The following is a 20145-nucleotide window of genomic DNA, read 5'->3' as shown; positions in this document are numbered from 1 at the left end:
AATAGACACTTTGTCAAGTATCAGAGATATGTGAGAATAAGATTAGCGTACCAAGACCAAAGGAACTTCAGATTGTCAATTGTAAATAGCATCCAGAACCAAGTTAAGTTATTTTTATGCTTGTTATTATTTTAATAAATGTGTGTCAAAATTAATCAAGTTCTGTTTAAAGTTGGTCACCGTCAATCTGCTACTCTAAGCATGCAAGTGGCATTTCTTTCGTCTGACCTAACGGCAGAAGATAAACACGCCACGATAAGACCACGAGACGTATTGCTGACACTCGCCTACTTCGTTAGAGCGACAAGTCAAATAATCTGATGGTGTGTGTACCGAAGGTCTTACAGTACACACACCACAACGAAAAACAACACTACGACTCACAATAAGCCATTGGTGCACATCAGTTTGCGTCTGTCCTGCTTTCATTCTTCCTATGGCCCTCCATCGCAGAGAATCTGGTAGGCATCTTCTCTGTGCCATACTGCACCGTCTGTGACTGCGTACACGGTGATTGTGGATATGGGGCTACCCGTCAAACATTACCCCGCTTGATAGGTGCCCTGTCGGCCGCGGTGGCCGAGAGGTTCTAGGCGCTCCAGTCTGGAACCACGCGGCTGCTACAATCGCAGGTGGATGTGTGTGATGTCCTTAGGTTGGTTAGGTTTGCTTAGTTCTAAGGGACTGATGACTTCAGATGTTAAGTCCAATAGTGCTTAAAGCCATTTAGACCATTTCTGATAGGTGTCCTGACGTCATCGTTGGCATGGTTATCCCATGACGGGAATGCCATCTTCCGTGATCGTAATGACGTCTGTTGATATGTTATATCATGAATTAGACACAGGACGGGGAAATAGCGGTTTGTTGCTTTAATTTTAGACACCAGTGTATATTACGAACATAATTTAACATATTTCACACAGGTATCTATACTCGATTTCATAGGTACCTTTAGCGAATATCATCCTGCAGTTCCGTTTTCACGTAGCTCAATATTTATGATGTATCTTCTGAAAAGTGTCTCGTAGAAAGATATAATTTTTCAGGTATATTCAGTGGTGTATTTGGATGCTATCTGCGAAATTTGTTGCGATTATTGTAAGTAGTAAGGACGTAATAAATTAAAATGTGATACATGGTGAGACAGTTTTTAATCCATCTCACTGTTTATGACGTCGTATCTGCTGATCTAGGGAGATAGGTACCTCATCAGCGGTTGTTGCCTGACAGTTAGGAATACGTGTACTATGTTCAGATGAAATCGGTCCAGTGGTTTAGGAGGAAATTTAGAACGCACACACATGGACATACACGCAAATCCATTTTTTTAATATGCATGGGCTTCAGAACAGAATAATTCGGCAAGTTAAATCGAAATTGTGTTAAGTAAGCACAGCCACAGGCGCAAACTAGCTTTTGCAAAGTAAACAAGGAACAACTCTCTGCTGTGTCATCTTTGAGGCACCAAAACAACGGAGTTCACTGTCGTTTCCACAAACCTCAAACAGACTGGTCGAAGAATCAGCACTGACTGAAGAAGAAAGTAGTCGTATGTGATACAGATATCTTTGATTCTTGAAACATTCCTCGCTGATAGACTGATAGAATACGGCATCATATTTCAAGGGCGGATCATGGCCATTAATAGTTCCTCTACCGATATTTAGATTGGTAAACTAATAACCACATTCAAGGTAAATGGGAGATTAGTTCATGACACCGAAGTGTTTTTACTTCTATACTGACTCATCAAATGACGTGATGCAAAGCTGTACTTTGGGGTAAAGTTCGTATATGTCACAGCTAATCCAGTCTCAAAAACAGTGCCCATCACAGACAAAACTTGTGTATGTACTGGAAAAATGTCTAAAGTGCTGAGTTAGAAATGTCGTAGTGTTTATCGGTAAGGTGGTTAGTTGCTACAGTGGATGGTAGGTGTTGTAATCTCAGGCAACGAAAATTCAGAACACAATTTCCTTTGAAAATTGAGTAAACCACTCGTTTCACGCCTGTGCCACTGCTTCTGTCATTGTTTTTCACAGTTCCGTAAATTTGTCCCCTCCTACCGCCCCCCCCCCCCCCCCCCAACTCTCCAGCTAAGTTACTACTTGCCTGATTCATGATCATAAAAAATTCTGTATATTTCATACAGCCTTGAGTGGGTTAAGGATAATTTATGTTGTGGATGTTGTGTCACTTCTTATCTTCCGTGTTAGCTAAGAAAATGTAAGAAAACCCTCAGGTAACACGCGAAATAACGCGATATATAGCGATTCTGTGTTTGAAATGGACGTAAAATTGAAAAATACAAAAAGTTTCGTTCTTTGAAGCGAAAAAGCTGCAGAATGTAAGGTAAATGAGAAACTGATAGAATACACTACTAATAGCGTCGTGTGAGGTGTGTGTGAACAGACAAGTAAATGTAATTTTTCCAAATTTACAATCATTCAGCAAAACCTTTGAGCACAGCAAAAGCTAAAAATAAAGAATGCTTCAAATCAGCGATATCTGTCACTAACTGTAAACTACATGGAAATTAATGTAAAATATTTGGCACCTAATTATGCTTCCCGTATTTATGTAAATAACTTGGATCAAAATTCATAAAACCTTCACAAGAGGTTAACATGTTTTCTTTTTTCAGAAAGAAAATAACAATTACTAGAGATAGCACTTAAAATGTAGAAATATATTTTAGTACCATAATAACAAAACTGTGAAGTAGTATCATATATAAGTGAAATTTCTCTCCAGGCTTAAGGATTTTTCTATTCCCTGTCTCCATCCTATGTGGGTGCCCCTGAGCCACTGTATACCTCTGATGGACAAAGTACTGGTGGATAGTCTTTGTTACAGTGGGCATGCACATGGCCTTTGTTGCTGGATACATGGGGAGTCTTTGTTTACAATTGTCACAGGGACAGCCTTTGTTTACAGTGGACAGTTGGATGCCTCTGTTTACAAAGAATTCCTGGTGGGTCTTTGTATACAGTGGACAAGTGGGCAGCCTTTGTTTGCTGCAGTCACATGGACAGCCTTTGCTTGCAATAGACAGCTGGATGGCCTTTGTTTACAGGTAACATGCAGTGGTCATTTCCTTACATTGGAAAATTGGGCAGCCTTTGTTTACAGTGGACAGCTGTATCGCCTTTGTTTACAGAGAACTAGTCATGGACCTTTGTTTATAGTGGCTGGTGGGTAGCCTTTGTTTACAGTGATCATGGGGACAGCCTTTGTTTATAGTGGACAGCTGGATGGCCATTGTTTACAGAGAACATGTAGTGGGCATTTGTTCACAGTGGACAGTTGGGCAGCCTTTGTTTACAGTGGTTACACGGACGGCCTTTGTTTGGAGAGCTGTATTACCTTTATTTACAGGGAACATCCAGCTTGCCTTTTTTTTACAGTGGACACATGGGTGACCTTAGTTTACAGTGGCCACAGGGACAGCTTTTGCTTACAGTGAACAGTTTGAAGGCCTTTGCTTACAAATAAACGTGGTCAGCCTTTGTTCACAGTGACAGGTGGGTAGCGTTTATTTACAGTGGTCGTGGGGATAGCCGTTGGTTACAGTAGATTGCTGGATCGCCTTTATTTACAGAGAACATGTGCTGGGTGTTTGTTCACAGTGGACAGGTGGGTAGCGTTCGTCTACAGTGTTCTCAGGGTCAGCCTTTGTTTACAGTGGAGAGCTCGATTACCTTCATTAACAGAGAACATTTAGCATGCCTTTGTTTACAGTGGATGGCAGGTAGCCTCTGCTTACAGTGCTCACAGGGACAGCTTTTGTTTAAAGTGGACAGCTCGAAGGCCTTTGCTTATAAATAAGTTGTGGTCAGCCTTTGTTTACAGTGACAGGTACATAGCATTGATTTACACTGGTCATGGGGACAGCCCTTGTTTAAAAATGTGGACAGCTAGATGGCTGTTGTTTACAGAGAACATGTGGCAGCCCTTTGTTTACATTGGATAGGTGGCAGCCGTTGTTTACAGTGGCCACAGGGATAGCCTTTGTTTACAGTAGACAGATGGATGGCCTTTGTTTACATAGAACATGTGGCAGGCCTTTGTTTACAGTGGTCAGTTGGGCAGCCTTTGTTCACAATGGTCACATGAACAGCCTTTTTTACTGTGGACAGCTGGATGGCCTTTGTTTACAAAGACCACTTAATGGTGAGCCTTGGATTCCAGTGGACAGGTGGTCAGCCTTTGTGTACAGTGGTCATGGGGACAGGCTTTGTTTACAGTTGACAGCTGGGTGGTCTTTGTTTACAGAGAACATTTGGCAGGTCTTTGTTTACAGTGGACAAGTGGGCAGGTTTTGCTTACAGTGGAGGCATGAATGGTCTTCATTTACACTTACCTCTGACAGTGCGTCGCTGCCCGGCATCCCCCGCATGGTAGAGCACGAACTCCTCCCCTGGCCTGGGTTCCGTGATGACAGACACCTCAGCCGGTCGAGGCAAGGCGGGCGCGGCCAGAAGCGCCAACATCAACAACCTGAAACAAGCAAGAGATAGGGCCATGTAATTATATTCAGCCACACATTTTAGGTTAATTATTTCCCAATTAACACACACATCACTTAATCACGCTAAATTCAGAGACAGTGCTACTAGATCGCTGATAATGGCAGAAATCGGAAATGGAGTGCAGTCGACGCGAAATGTTCCGACTTCTGCTAGCGTTACTCAATGAGAACTAGGGGACAATTGGGATTCAAGCTAAGGTCAGGAACTGAACACTGAACAGGCTTTAAAATTGTATTTTGTTGTTTCGCTCCTCATATCCGAGATAATCCCTATTATATATAAAAAATATTTGCTGGTTTGACGTTCATTGAACCTTGTCATGACCTTGAACAATATATCATTTTATACGTAAAATTTGCGACTCTGTTCAAATCTTAAACCAAACGCTAGGGTTCGCATTTTAAAAAATCACTTTAGTCTCCAAATCACCTTGAAAATCATGATCAAGGCCACGGCCGTTAGTTCGAGTATAAACGTGTGACTCTCTCTTCCACCTACAACTTTTGTCTGAAACATTTTGCTGTATCTCATCTCCATTCCGAGTTGTTCGCCATTATGGATTAGAATGGTGCGCCCTGTATAATTAAGGCGATACGGCCAGTGATCCGTCCAGTGCAGTTCCACACCGGGTTCGAACTCTTACGGAAATCGACGAGTAATGAGGTTAATAGCCGTGTGTGGTTCGAGAACTATTCGGAAAGTAAGGTCCGACCAGTCACGACATGGAAACCACTTTGGAAATCAAAAATTTTTTGTTTACAGCAGTTAGCCACACCTTCCAGCTACTTCTCTGCATAGACACTTCTCAGACTTTTGTCGTAGCGATGTAACAACTTTCCAGTACCCTCGTCATACCAGACAGCCACCTGTGCCTACACTGGTCTGCAGCTCGTTGTCTGTGCCAAAATTTTTTCTTCATAAGCAGCGGTTTATGTGAGCAGGTATGAAACTTCCTGTTGTTGTTGAGGTCTTCAGTCCAGAGACTGGTTTGATGCAGCTCTCCATCCTCCTGTGCAAGCTACTTCATCTCCCAGTTACATCCTTCTGAACCTGCTTAGTGTATTCATCTCTTGGTCTCCCTCTCCTATTTTTACCCTCCACGCTCTCCTCCAATACTAAACTTGTGATCCTTTGATGCCTCGGAACATGTCCTATCAACCAATCCCTTCTTCTAATCAAGTTGTGCCACAAATTCCTCTTCTCTTCAATTCTGTTCAGTACCTCCTCATTAGTTACGTGCTCTATCCATCTTCAGCATTCTTCTGTAGCACCACGTTTCGAAAGCTTCTATTCTCAAAACTATTTATCGTCCATGTTTCACTTCCATACATGGCTACAATCTATACAACTTTGGGGGAGCAAATTACGGGCTGTATTATGGGTGATCAAACACTTCCCAAACGAAAACGCCGCAGGAGCATCTTCATTGCCCCTGAAGAGCGTGGCTGAGAACTGTATGACAGTGGTGTTATGGGGGGTGCATAACATCAGGCGAAATCTCTCACCAGCCCCTCGTACTTGGCGAGAGACACTGTGTTCTAGCCATGTTTATGTGGTCACTATTCTCTCAGAACTGAAAATAACGACGTGACGTGATCGACGGGAACACTAGAGGCACTGCCCAACACATCAGTGCAAATCTTAATCGGATGTTCTTTGTGGTTTCCGTTTCGCACCCGATCGGAACTTCCTTTGCGAATAGGTCTCGTATAAGTTGAGAATTTGGCTCTGACGAGAACCGTCATGGGTAGTCTGTGCCGTTGCAGCAACCACCGCAGGTTATCAACATTTAAGTAAGTTTGGACGTGGTATTATAGTTGGCGCACGACCGATGGGACACAGCATTTCCGATGTAGCGATGAAGTGGGGATTTTCCTGAACGACTATGAGTGTACCGTGAATATCAGGAATCCTGTAAAAAATCAAATCTCCGACATCGCTGGGCCGGAAAAAGATCCTGCAAAAACGGGAGCAAAGACGACTGAACAGAATCGTTCAGCGTGAAAGAAGGACAGCCCTCGCTCATATTGCTGCAGATTTCAATGCTGGGCCATCATCAAATGACAGCATGACAACCATACAACAGAACATCATCGATATGGCTGTCGGAGCAGAAGGCCCACTCGTATGCCGTTGATGACTGCACGACACAAAGCTTAATGATTTGCCTGGGCCCGTCAACACCAACATTGGACTCTTGATGAGTGGACACATGTTGCCTGGTTGGACGAGTCTCGTTTCAAATTGTATCGAGTGGATGGACGTTACGGGTATGGAGACAACTTCATCAATCTGTGAACCCTGTGTGTCAGCAGGGGGACTATTCAAGCTGACAGAGGCTCTGTAATGGTGTGGCGTTTGTGCAGATTGAGTGACATGGGACCCATTATACGTCTACATACGACCACGATTGGTGACACGTATGTAAGCATCCTCTCTGATCACCTGCATCCATTCATATCCATTGTGCATTTCGACGGACTTGGTCAATTCCAGCAGGACAATGTGACAGTCCAGAATTGCTACAGAGTGGCTCCAGCAACACTCTTCTTGAAACTTCCTGACAGATTAAAACTATGTGCCGGACCGAGACTCGAACTCGGGACCTTTGCCTTTCGCGGGCAAGTGCTCTACCGACTGAGCTACCCAAGCACGACTCACGCCGCGTCCTCACAGCTTTACTTCTGCCAGTACCTCGTCTCCTACCTTCCAAACTTTACAGAAGCACTCCTGCGAACACTCCAGAACTAGCACTCCTGAAAGAAAGGTTATTGCGAAGACATGGCTTAGCCACAGCCTGGGGGATGTTTCCAGAATGAGATGTTCACTCTGCAGCGGAGTGTGCGCTGATATGAAACTTCCTGGCTAAGCCATGTCTCCGCAATATCCTTTCTTTCAGGAGTGCTAGTTCTGCAGTGTTCGCAGGAGAGCTTCTGTAAAGTTTGGAAGGTAGGAGACGAGGTACTGGCAGAAGTAAAGCTGTGAGGACGGGGCGTGAGTCGTGCTTGGGTAGCTCAGTCGGTAGAGCACTTGCCCGTGAAAGGCAAAGATCCCGAGTTCGAGTCTCGGTCCGGCACACAGTTTTAATCTGCCAGGAAGTTTCATATCAGCGCACACTCCACTGCAGAGTGAACATCTCATTCTGGAAACACTTTTCTTGGTTTAAAGACTTCAGCTGGCTACCAAACTCCCCATATCTGGGATGCATTCCAAGGTGCTGTTCAGAAGAGATCTCCACCCCCTCGTACTCTTACGGATTTGACAGCCCTTCAGGATTCATGGCGTCAGTTCCCTCCAGCACTACTTCAGCCATTAGTTGAGTCCATGACACGTCGTGTTGTGGCACTTCTGCGTGCTCGCGGGGGCCGTACGCAATATTAGGCAGGTGTACCACTTTCTTTGGCTCCTCAGTGGATATATACTCCGCCCCTGATGGACAATCAACACCACAGCAAAATGTCGGCAGTTTGCAAAAGCAGCCTGTTCCATAAGCAACATTGCCTGGATATTCGGTTATATAGCGATATACTGCAGCCACTTTACAGCAATTTTGACGACAACATACTGTCGTGAAGTAAGGACCGTGTAAACGCAACTTTAAGCAGATGCTTCAGCGCCTTTTAGGTGAGCTTGCAATGCATCGGGACAAATGTTTCTACCTCTCTCCCCTACTTACCTCCCCTCCATATCTAATCCCCCCCCCTTACTCTCTTACCTGTCGGCTGTGTTGTCTGTTACGCAACCTCCGACCCCTGCTGTTAACTTGCTGTTGGCTTGTCCCACTAACTGTGACATATTGCCCGCTGCACGGAGGAGATGCAGCTGTGTGTCGTAACTCCAGGAAGTCTTCTGCCTGTCCCTGGAGAGGGGAAGGAGAGAAAGAGAGAGGTAGAGGGGAGGGGAGGCCACACACACACACACACACACACACACACACACACACACACACACAGTGTTGGCGACACTGTCGCTTTCCATCGTGGGCGCCGTTGCAGAATCGCTCACAGCGCACTTCGTATCCTCTCTTGCTGCCGGCGCGTACTACTCTCAAAGCTGCCTTACCAGTTTCCCGCACCAAGTTCCCAACGACTGGTTCTTGTAATCCTCTATTTCTAAATATTTCACTTTCCACAGCCACTCTCTTTCACCTTAAAAGGGTTTGAGGTACCGCTACCAGTCACAAAATTTGTTGCCTCCTAAATTATTCATTTAGTGACACGTTTCGAGGTGATACTGCATCATCAGGCTACACTGCCATTACAAAAGCATTTAACATAAGTGTATACAGGTATTAAAGTTTCCTTACATGACTGTTGTGATCATCTTTGTTCTTGTGGCGTGACATCCTTCTCGCGATGTACTGAGGAATCACTATTTCCAGGGCTCACTTGGATTTCTTCACAATTGTTCACAAACTTCACCAGGGTGACTTTACAATGCTATAACACAAAACAAATCAGCAGTGCAGAAAACAAGTTTTGACCGCCATCTTGTTTTCTGCATGCTGATTTGCTTTGTGTTATCGTATTATAAAGTCACCCTTGTGAAGTTTGTGAACGATGGTGGAGAAATCCAAGTGAGCCATAGAAATAGCGATACCTTGGTACAACACGAGAAGGGTGTCACGCCAGAAGATCAAAGATGATCGCAGTAGTTATGTCAAGCAACTTTTGTATCTGTATACACTTATGTTAAGTGTTTTTGTAATGCTAGTATAGCCTGATGATCCAGTATCACCTCAATATGTGTCGCTACATAAATAATTTAGGAGTCAACAAATCTTGTGACTGGTAGCGGTACAGAACAACCTTGTGTTTTTGAAACAGTTCAAAATGGTTCAAATGGCTTTAAGCACTATGGGACTTAACATCTGAGGTCATCAGTCCCCTAGGCTTAAGAACTACGTAAACCTAACTAACCTAAGGGCGTCACACACATCCATGCCCGAGGCTGGATTCGAACCTGCGACCGTTGCAACAGCGCGGTTCCGAACTCAAGCACCTAGAACCGCTCGGCCACAACGTCCTGCTTTGAAACCGTCACAATCGATCAATGGTCGATATGGCTTCAAATCTGTAATAGACTACTGCCATTCTAATGAAGCTGGACATTGTACTATGCTCGTGGTTCAAATGGCTCTGAGCACTATGGGACTTAACATCTTAGGTCATCAGTCCCCTAGAACTTAGAACTACTTAAACCTAACTAACCTAAGGACATCACACACATCCATGCCCGAGGCAGGATTCGAACCTGCGACCGTAGCAGCAGCGCGATTCCGGGCTGAAGCGCCTAGAAACGCTCGGCCACCACGGCCGGCGCCTATGCTCGTTCCAACGAAGAGCGCGAACTGTCACTATAATGAAGAAGACGATCCATTACGACGATCGATTAAGACGATCACATTTGAGGAAATGTGACGTAAGCACAGTGAAGGATACACCGACCCCAAGTTTACAATATTTCTTCATTTCAGAGTCTTATTCTAATGAGAAACACAACCCAACATTTTAATAAAAAACACAATCCATTATCAAATGTTGCAAGAAATGGTGAGGAATACATAGACTTATGAATGAGATTTTCACTCTGCAGCGGAGTGTGCGCTGATATGAAACTTCCTGGCAGATTAAAACTGTGTGCCCGACCGAGTCTCGGTCGGGCACACAGTTTTAATCTGCCAGGAAGTTTCACATAGACTTATGGTTTAAAATTTTTCAAAGTCTCGTACTGATGAGAAATGCGATCTATCACTTAAATGAAGAACATGAACCATTCTGTCAGATTTGCGGAAATGTGCTACAATCACGGTGAGCGCCGCAACGATCTAAGGTTTAAAAGTTATGCAGTGTGGAAACCTTTGTTCACACAAATTTTTCTTTTGTTTCATCACCGTTTTCGATCCATACTATCATCGCCTTCCTAAATTAGTGTAACGAAAACAGTGGACTTCAGTTGGCTACCCGTAATTTCTAAGCATAGACAAACTCGTTGAATGAAATTTTTTTTTCCCAAGAGACGCAACATGTTCTGCAAAATTGTATTGCAATCTTTGTGTAACTGCATATGTTCAGCTCGTTGTACGTAAGATTTTCTATTATTAAAATTTAGCTGTCCATTATTAATTTTTGATATGTCTCAGAACAATCTGTTTCAACAAATTAGTGTGAAAGATTATTACAACCATTGTTTTCTTATATTCATGGTTCAAATTGCTCTAAGCACTATGGGACTTAACATCTGAGGTCATCAGTCCTCTAGACCAGGGCTTCCCAACCCGTGGTCCGCGGACCCCTTAGGGGTCCGCCGGCTCTATCTAGGAGGTCTGCGGCCACCTTTCACCAAATCGTGTAAAATAATGAGTAAAACTATTGGATAAAAATGTGAAAATCAAATTCATCACTATTTTTTTTTCGTGTGAAAAACATGTGTACTTTTACTTCAGGTCGTATTCCCAAGCAGCCTTTGCGGTCTCTAAGTGAGAACGCATACACAGTTTAGTGCCGGAGAATGCGGCTTCTCTGATCGACTGTTTCGCAACAATACGGGGGTCGTTTGTGCGCCGGCTCACGGCGCTAGATGCGCTGAAACCTTTTACGCATGCGCGGAGCGAGCTTTGTCGACCAATCACAGCGCTCGCTGGCACGTATGTGGCCCCAGGCATCGTTAAATGTTAAACTTGCTTTGTCAGTGCACTACCTATATCATAAGTCGATTTTTGACCAGTTTATTACTTCTAACATGGATCCGTGGCTGAAGTCAGGATCATTGAAGAAGGGTGCGGTTTTTCCATCGCCTTCACAACAAGGGAAGTTTCCAGTTGAAATGAATGAGGAGGGAGGACGACCAAAGGAAGAACAATCACAAGAAGGTCCAAAGACTATTGATAGTTTGGGGGGGGGGGGGTCATTGGGAACATGGCACTTGCATTAAGAAGCTTTCAGTTCCCATGGGTTTCGCTCTGAAATTTAAAGTTACTGTGCTCTTGATTGACTAGGGGTCCGCCATGGATTTTCGACTGTAGAAGGGGTCCGCCAGCTGGAAAGGTTGGGAAGCCCTGCTCTAGACTTAGGATTACTTAAACCTAACTAACCTAAGGACATCACACACATCCATGACCGAGGCAGGATTCGAACCTGCGACCGTAGCAGCAGCGCGATTCCGGACTGTAGCGCCTAGAACCGCTCGGTCACAACGGCCGGCGAAAGGTTCTCCAAGAAAGCTCATCAGGCCAGGTCAAATCTCAAAGCCAAGTTGACGGCTTTCTTTTACTTTGAAGAATTAGTTCATCGTGAATTCGTGCCACAGGGACAAAAAAAAAAAGTTCAAATGTGTGTGAAAGCTTATGGGACTTAACTGCTAAAGTCATCAGTCCCTAAGCTTACACACTACTTAAGGTAAATTATCCTAAGGACGAACAAACACCCATGCCCGAGGGAGGACTCGAACCTCCGCCAGGACCAGTCTCACAGTCCACGACTGCAGCGCCTCAGACCGCTCGGCTAATCCCGCGCGGCCCACAGGGACAAACAGTTGATCGATGGTACTATCGGGAGGTGTTGCGACGCCTGCGAGGAAATGTGAGAGGCAAACGACCTGAAATGTGGCGAGGCAATTCGTGGCTCTTGCATCTCGATAACGCATCCGCACATTCACCCCTGTTGGTGCGTGACTGTTGCACAGAAAACGAAATCACTGTGCTACCTCACCCTCCGTACTCTCCAGGCATGGACCCTGCGGAACTTTTTTTATTTCCAAAGTTGAAAAACCCGCTGAAAGGACGAAGATTTCCAATTACAGAAGAGATAAAAGAAAATCCGCAGACTGAACTTGGTGCGATCCAGCAAGACGCGTACTGAGGCTGCTACCGGAAGTGGAAATGGCGTCGGGAGCTGAGTATCAACTGTGGAGGAGAGTATTTGGAAGGAGAGCATGCACAATCAGTAAAAGGTAAGCGCAGAAAAATTTTATGGACAGAGTTGAGGAATTTTTTGAACAGACCTCGTACGCAACGGGTATTTTCTGGTGACGCTGTGGTGTAAGGGAAGGTGTCCAAGTTGAATGACTGTAAGAGGAAGTAAGATGACAGACGAAATCTGTAGAGTTACGAATGCTAGCTAACTGTAAATGTAGAAAAACGTAAGTGTATCCACATGAGTAGGAAAATGAGTCACGTAGAGTTCGAATACAGTATTAGTAGTGTGGTTCCCGACACAGTTAGGTCGATTAAGTATCTAAGCCCAACATTGCAAAGCGATATCAAATGGAACGAGCAAGTCAAGTTGGAAGTAGGGAAAGAGAATGTTCCACTTCGATTTACTTGGAGAATTTTTAGGGAATTGGAGCTTATGTATAATGTAGGCCACAGGTAGAACACCTGAGTGACCCATTCTTGAGTACTGCTCGAGTATTTGGGATCCCCACAAGGGTCGCATTAAGGGAAGACATCGAAGTAATTCAGCGGCGGCCTGCTAGATTTCGCACTAATAGATTCCACCAACAGGACTCGAAAATGTTCCGTCAACTGAAAGGAGAATTCCTGGAGGGAAGACTACGTTCTTTTCGCGGAACTCTACTGAGAAAATTTAGGGACCGGCGTTTGAAGCTGACTGCAGAACGATTCTATTACCGCCAAGATACATTTTGCGTAAGGACCAGGAGATAAGACAAATTACGACTCGTTTTTCTCTCGCTCTATTTGCGAGTAGAATGGGAACGGAAATGTAGTGGCACAAGATACCCTCTGTCATACATTAGTGGTAAGGTCTTACGGGACCAAACTGCTGACGTTAGCTCAGCTTACCCACTACTTAATCTAACTTCCTGACGCTAAGCACAACACACACACACCCATGCCCGAGGGAGGACTCGAAGCTCCCACGGGGTGGAGGGGCGTGGCGGGGGGGGGGGGGGGGGGTGGCAGCGGTGCGCTTACCGTGACAAAGCGCCCTAGACCGCCCGGCTACCCCGCGCAGCAATGTCATACACTGAATGGTGGCTTGCACAGTATCTGTGTAGCAGATGTGGACTTTAAGACGCAGTATTTCTATAACAACATTTCTATACCTACAGAGTGTACCGGGTGATCAAAAAGTCAGTATAAATTCGAAAACTTTATAATCCACGGAATAATGTAGATAGAGAGGTAAAACCATATTGATAGACGCGTGAAAGATCTCTAGCGCGCGTCGTTTGGTGATGATCGTGTGCTCAGTCGCCACTTTCGTCATGCTTGGCCTCCCAGGTCCCCAGACCTCAGTCTGTGCGATTATTGGCTTTGGGGTTACCTGAAGTCGCAAGTGTATCGTGATCGACCGACATCTCTAGGGATGCTGAAAGACAACATCCGATGCCAATGGCTGACCATAACTCCGGATATGCTTTACAGTGCTGTTCACAACATTATTCCTTGACTACATCTATTGTTGAGGAATGATGGTGGACATATTGAGCATTTCCTGTAAAGAAGATCATCTTTGCTTTGTCTTACTTTGTTGTGCTAATTATTGCTATTCTGATCAGAAGAAGCGCCATATGTCGGACATTTTTTGAACGTTTGTATTTTTTTTTGGTTCTGATAAAACCCCATGTCATTCCAAGCATGTGTGTCAATTTGTACCTCTCTATCTACATTATTCCGTGATTTATTCAGTTTTCAAATTTATACTGACTTTTTGATCACCCGGTACTTGGCCGTAAATGCTGAGAGGAAACTTTGAGAGAGATTTTAATTTTCTCGAATTTTCTGTCACAGATTGGAGGTGATGTTAGAAGATGCAGATGCAGAAGTAAGACGAGGCTCGTGTGAGAGGCGTATCGAGCTATTTGTCAACCATTAGGGCCCCGCCCTGTCAGGGGGGGGGGGGGAGGGGGGGCAGGGGGAGGGGGGGGGAGGTGACAATGGAGCAACGTGAACGTCGTGACGGAAGACGAGCGCTAAGCGGCGCTGCTGGAGAAAGCTCCACCGCAAACGGCCCATCAGCATACTTACAACTTGTCTGTGCTTGTGTGCGTGCGTGTGAAAATCTTCCGCGTCAACAAGCCGGTGTCGGTGTATGTATGAACTTCTATCTCTCTGCCTGCACATACGCCATCGCTATACCGAGATCTACCAGGTGTACCGGTACGAAATGGGCGTTAAGATACAAATGTGTCGATAGGGAACATTTGTTGTGAACGAGCCTTAATTTCTTTTTGTTTGGTTGCTGGCAGGGGTAAAATACAGGAAGTGAAAGGCTATTTACAATTTGTACAGAAACCAGATAGCAGTTATAAGAGTCGAGGGGCATGAAAGGGAAGCAGTGGTTGGGAAAGGAGTGAGACAGGGTTGTAGCCTGTCCCCGATGTTATTCAATCTGTATATTGAGCAAGCAGTAAAGGAAACAGAAGAAAAATTCGGAGTAGGTATTAAAATCCATGGAGAAGAAATAAAAACTTTGAGGGTTCGCCGATCACATTGTAATTCTGTCAGAGACAGCAAAGGACTTGGAAGAGCAGTTGAACGGAATGGACAGTGTCTTGAAAGGAGGGTATAATATGAACATCAACAAAAGCAAAACGAGGATAATGGAATGTAGTCGAATTAAGTCGGGTGATGCTGAGGGAATTAGATTAGGAAATGAGACACTTAAAGTACTAAAGGAGTTTGGTATTTGGGGAGCAAAATAACTGATGATAGTCGAAGTAGAGATGATATAAAATGTAGACGGACAATGGCAAGGAAAGCGTTTCTGAAGAAGAGAGATTTGTTAACATCGAGTACAGATTTAAGTGTCAGGAAGTCGTTTCTGAAAGCATTTGTATGGAGTGTAAGCATGTATGGAAGTGAAACATGGACGATAAATAGTTTGGACAAGAAGAGAATAGGAGCTTTCGAAATGTGGTGCTACAGAAGAATGCTGAAGATTACATGAGTAGATCACATAACTAATGAGGAGGTATTGAATAGAATTGGGGAGAAGAGGAGTTTGTGGCACAACTTGACAAGAAGAAGGGACCGGTTGGTAGAACATGTTCTGAGGCATCAAGGGATCACCAAAATAGTGTTGGAGGGCAGCGTGGAGGGTAAAAACCGTAGAGGGAGACCAAGAGATGAATACACTAAGCAGATTCAGAAGGATGTAGGTTGCAGTAAGTACTAGGAGATGAAGAAGCTTGCACAGGATAGAGTAGCATGGAGAGCTCCATCAAACCAGTGTCAGGACTGATGACAACAACAACAATGGTATGACATCTGTCAAAGAGATTTAGTATACATCAAGTCATGGAACAAACAACATCATATGTTTTCATCGTGTTAACAATGTCGAATTTTGTACCAGAAAGTGACGATTTGCGCAAAGCATTAATTTTTTGTTTTCATTTCAAAAAAAGTGCTGCAGAGTCGCATCGAACGCTTGTCGAGGTATATGGTGATCGTGCTCTGTCAGAAGCAACATGCGAAAGATGGTTTCAACGGTTGAGAAATAATGATTTTGATGTACGAAATGAAGAACGTGGAAGACCACCAGAAAAGTTCGAAGACGCCGAATTGCAAGCAATATTGGATGAAGATGATAGCCGGCCGGGGTGGCCGAGCGGTTCTAGGCGCAACAGTCTGGAACCGCGCGACCGCTACGGTCGCAGGTTCGAATCCTGCCTCGGGCATGGATGTGTGTGATGTCCTTAGGTTAGTTAGTTTTAAGTAGTTCTAAGTTCTAGGGGCTGACGACCTCAGATGTTAAGTCCCATAGTGCTCAGAGCCATTTGAACCATTTTTTTGAAGATGATACTTTGAGTCGGAAGCAAATGGCAGCAATGCTAAATATTGCGCAACAAACAATTTCTGACCGTTTGAAAGCTATGGGAAGATCCAAAAGTGTGGAAAATTGGTGTCAGATGAATTGAATGAAAGACAGATGGAAAACCGAAAATCCATCTGCCAAATTTTGCTTCAAAGACATGAAAGAAAATCAATTTTTCATTGAATTGTTACTGGCGATCAAAAATGGATTTATTTTAAGAATCCTAAACGGGAAAAATCATGGGTTAATCCGGGACAACCATCAACATCGACTGCAAAACCAGATCGATTTGGGAAGAAGACAATGCTCCGTGTTTGCTGAGATCAGAAAGGTGTGGTGTATCCCGAGCTTCTAAAACCCGGTGAAACTGTGAATACTAATCGCTACAGACGCACAAATGATCAATTTGAACCATGCATTGATCGAAAAAAAGACCAGAACGGGCCAGAAGACATGGCAAAGTAACTTTTTTACACGACAATGCACCTGCACGCAAAGCAAAACTGGTTCAGGATACAATCAAAACAATTTTGGTAAACATTTTTAGAATACAGTGATCAATAGATTATTATATTTTGACTAAAGTTCAGTCTTGATCACACAATTTATGTTTCAATGATATAGGTAACCGGTTTCAGTTATTTTTACATAAACATCATCAGACCCATGGCTCCCTTAGGATGGTAGGCGGAGCTCTCCTCAGCTGCTACAAAGTAGCTCAGCCTACCATCCTAAGGGAGCCATGGGTCTGATGATGGTTATGTAAAAATAACCGAAACCGGTTATCTATATCATTGAAACATAAATGGTGTGATCAAGACTGAACTTTAGTCAAAATATAACAATCAAAACACTTGGCTGGGAGGTGCTACCCCACCCGCCGTATTCACCAGACGTGGCCCCTTCCGACTAGCATTTGTCTTCATCAATGGGGCACGCATTACCTAAGGAACACTTCCATTCCTACGAAGAAGTCGAAAATTGGGTGTCTGATTGGTCTGCTTCAAAAGACGAACATTCTATTGTAGTGGTGTCCACAATTTGCCAGAAAGGTGGTCAAAATGTATAGAAATCAATGGTCAGTACCTTGAATAAAATTTTTATTTATCAATTCAAAATTAGTGTTTCATTAAAAAAAAAAAAAAAAAAAACGCTCATTTGATACCGGTATTATCTTATACACCTAACCACTACCGTAGAAGTGCAACCTTGAACTTTAGGAAAGAAAACACAAGTAACTCCTCGTACGCCCCCAAACTCCCGAGTCTTTAAAGAATCGATTTCCCATGTACACTCAGGCGACAAAGATCAGGGGATAGCGATATGCGTATAAACAGATTGTGGTATCAACGTTCGATACCACACTTGTTAGGGCTTGCAGATATCGGCCGCGGTCGGTAATAGATATCGCTGGACCCGCGAGTCACGAAAAATATCTAGCGAGCTCTCGTCCACTCTTCTCGGGACGTCAACTAGAAATGTAGCATAGCCTTCAGCTGATAGGAAACAACCTCTAACAAGGCGCTTAGTCAAGTATGGAGTAAGTAATGCCTCTCTACATAAATGTTTGTAATTATATGTATGCAGCATATGAAGAACACAAGTTAAGTACAATATATATTATTTTTTACCAACGACTACTAATTATTTCAGTTGTTGCAGATACAGATCATGCAGCCAGCCCCTTACCGACTTCACTGCCAAACCTGCAATATACACTACTGGCCATTAAAATTGCAACACCGTGAAGATGACGTATGACATGCTGCAGACGCGAAATCTAACCGACAGGAAGAAGATGCTGTGGTATGCAAATGATTAGCTTCTCAGAGCGTTCACACAAGGTTGACGCCGGTGGCGACACCTACAACGTGCTGACACGAGCAAAGTTTCCAACCGATTTCTCATACACAAACAGCAGTCGGCCGGCGTAGCCTGGTGAAACGTTGTTGTGATGCCTCGTGTAAGGAGGAGAAATGCGTACCATCACGTTTCTGACTTTGATAAAGGTCGGATTGTAGCCTATCGCGATTGCGGTTTTTCGTATGTCGACATTGCTGCTCGCGGTGGTCGAGATCCAATGACTGTTGGCAGAATATGGAATCGGTGGGTTCAGGAGGGTAATACGGAACGCCATGCTGGATGCCGACGGCCTCGAATCACTAGCAGTCGAGATGACAGGCATCTTATACGCATGGCTGCAACGGATCGTGCAGCCACGTCTCGATCCCTGAGTCAACAGATCGGGACGTTTGCAAGACAACAACCATCTGCACGAACAGTTCGACGACGTTTGAAGCAGCGCGGATTATCGGCTCGGAGACCGTGGCTGCGGTTACCCTTGACGCTGCATCACAGAGAGGAGCGCCTGCGTTGGTGTACTCGACGACAAACCTGGTTGCACGAATGAGAAAACGTCATTTTTTTTCATATGAATCCAGGTTCTGTTTAGAGCATCGTGATGGTCGAATCCGTGTTTGGCGACATAGCAGAGAACGCACATTGGAAGCGTGTATTCGTCATCGCCATACTGGCGTATCACCCCGCGTGATGGTATGGGATGCCATTGTTTGCACGTCTCGGTCACCTCTTGTTCGCATTGACGGCACTTTGAACAGTGGACGTTACATTTCAGATGCGTTACGACGCGTGGTCTACCTTTCATTCGATCCCTGCGAAACCCTACATTTCAGCAGGATAATGCACGATCGCATGTTGCAGGTCCTGTACGGGCCTTTCTGGATACAGAAAATGTTCTACTACTGCCCTGGCCAGCACATTCTCCAGATCTCTCACCAATTGAAAACGTCTGGTCAATGGTAGCCGAGCAACCGGCTCGTCACAATACGCCAGTCACTACTCTTGATGAACTGTGGTATCGTGTTGAAGCTGCATGGGCAGCTGTACGTGTACACGCCATCCAAGCTCTGTTTGACTCAATGCCCGGGCGTATCAAGGCCGTTATTACGGCCAGAGTTTCTGGGTGCTGATTTCTCAGGATCTATGCACCCAAATTGCTCGAAAATGTAATCACATGTCAGTTCTAGTGTAATGTATTTGTCTATTGAATACCCGTTTATCATCTCCATTTCTTCTTGGACTAGCAATTTTAATGGCCAGTAGTGTACGATATGTTTCTATTTAGCATTTGCCACCTGTCATCATAACAACTGACGACGGGAATCGTAACACACATGCCGGTAGAATCACATACAAAAGGTTGAATTTTTTCCGACCGTGTGATCTGGTGTGCTTTCATATCATGCTTTGATCTTTTGGACTTTGCTCAAAATGGTGAACCCAAGTTTCATCAAACTTTAAAATCTTGTTTAGGGAAGGGTCACCTTACATGGCGTTCGTTCAAATCTGTACACACACTGAAACATGTTTCCTTGTGTTGGTGCGTTAACTTTTTTGGGACCCACCCTGCAATTGTTTTCCTGTACTTGAGCTTGTAGCCATTAAAGTTATGAACTGTACCAACACTTACAGCAAGTGTTCTTGCTATAAATTCAATTGCAACAGGTCGGGTTTCAAGCGACGGAGATGACACTTCAACTGCCCGGCCAGGACGTTTCTCGTGTATCATTAATGTTTCCTCGCTTTTGAAATATTTCTACCCACCTATACTCCCCCCATGATGCGTGCACTTTTTCGTGACGCATGAAAGGGAGGCAGTGGTTGAAAATGGAGTGAGGCAGGGCTGTAGCCTATGCGTAATGTTATTCAATCTCTACATTGAGCAAGCAGTAAAGGAAACGAAAGAGGAATTTCGAGGAGGAATTAAAATTAAAGGAGAAGAAACAATATGTTTGAGGTTTAACCGA

The 20145-nt window shown here is 44.4% G+C and overlaps 1 protein-coding gene across 1 annotated transcript in view; it reads right to left on the bottom strand.

Annotated features, from left to right (window-relative positions):
* LOC124719943 (flocculation protein FLO11-like) overlaps positions 1-20145 on the bottom strand; it is a 283431-nt gene that overhangs the window by 114351 nt on the left and 148935 nt on the right. Inside the window, exon 2 of the mRNA XM_047245145.1 lies at positions 4367-4503. Within this exon, the coding sequence (XP_047101101.1) occupies positions 4367-4503 (137 nt within the window). The remainder of the gene's footprint in view (positions 1-4366; positions 4504-20145) is intronic.

The sequence above is a fragment of the Schistocerca piceifrons genome, chromosome 11, assembly GCF_021461385.2.
Source record: "Schistocerca piceifrons isolate TAMUIC-IGC-003096 chromosome 11, iqSchPice1.1, whole genome shotgun sequence".
Lineage (NCBI taxonomy): Eukaryota > Metazoa > Arthropoda > Insecta > Orthoptera > Acrididae > Schistocerca > Schistocerca piceifrons.
The sequence above is the reverse complement of the archived record's forward strand: the minus strand, read 5'-3'. Positions and strand labels throughout refer to the sequence as shown.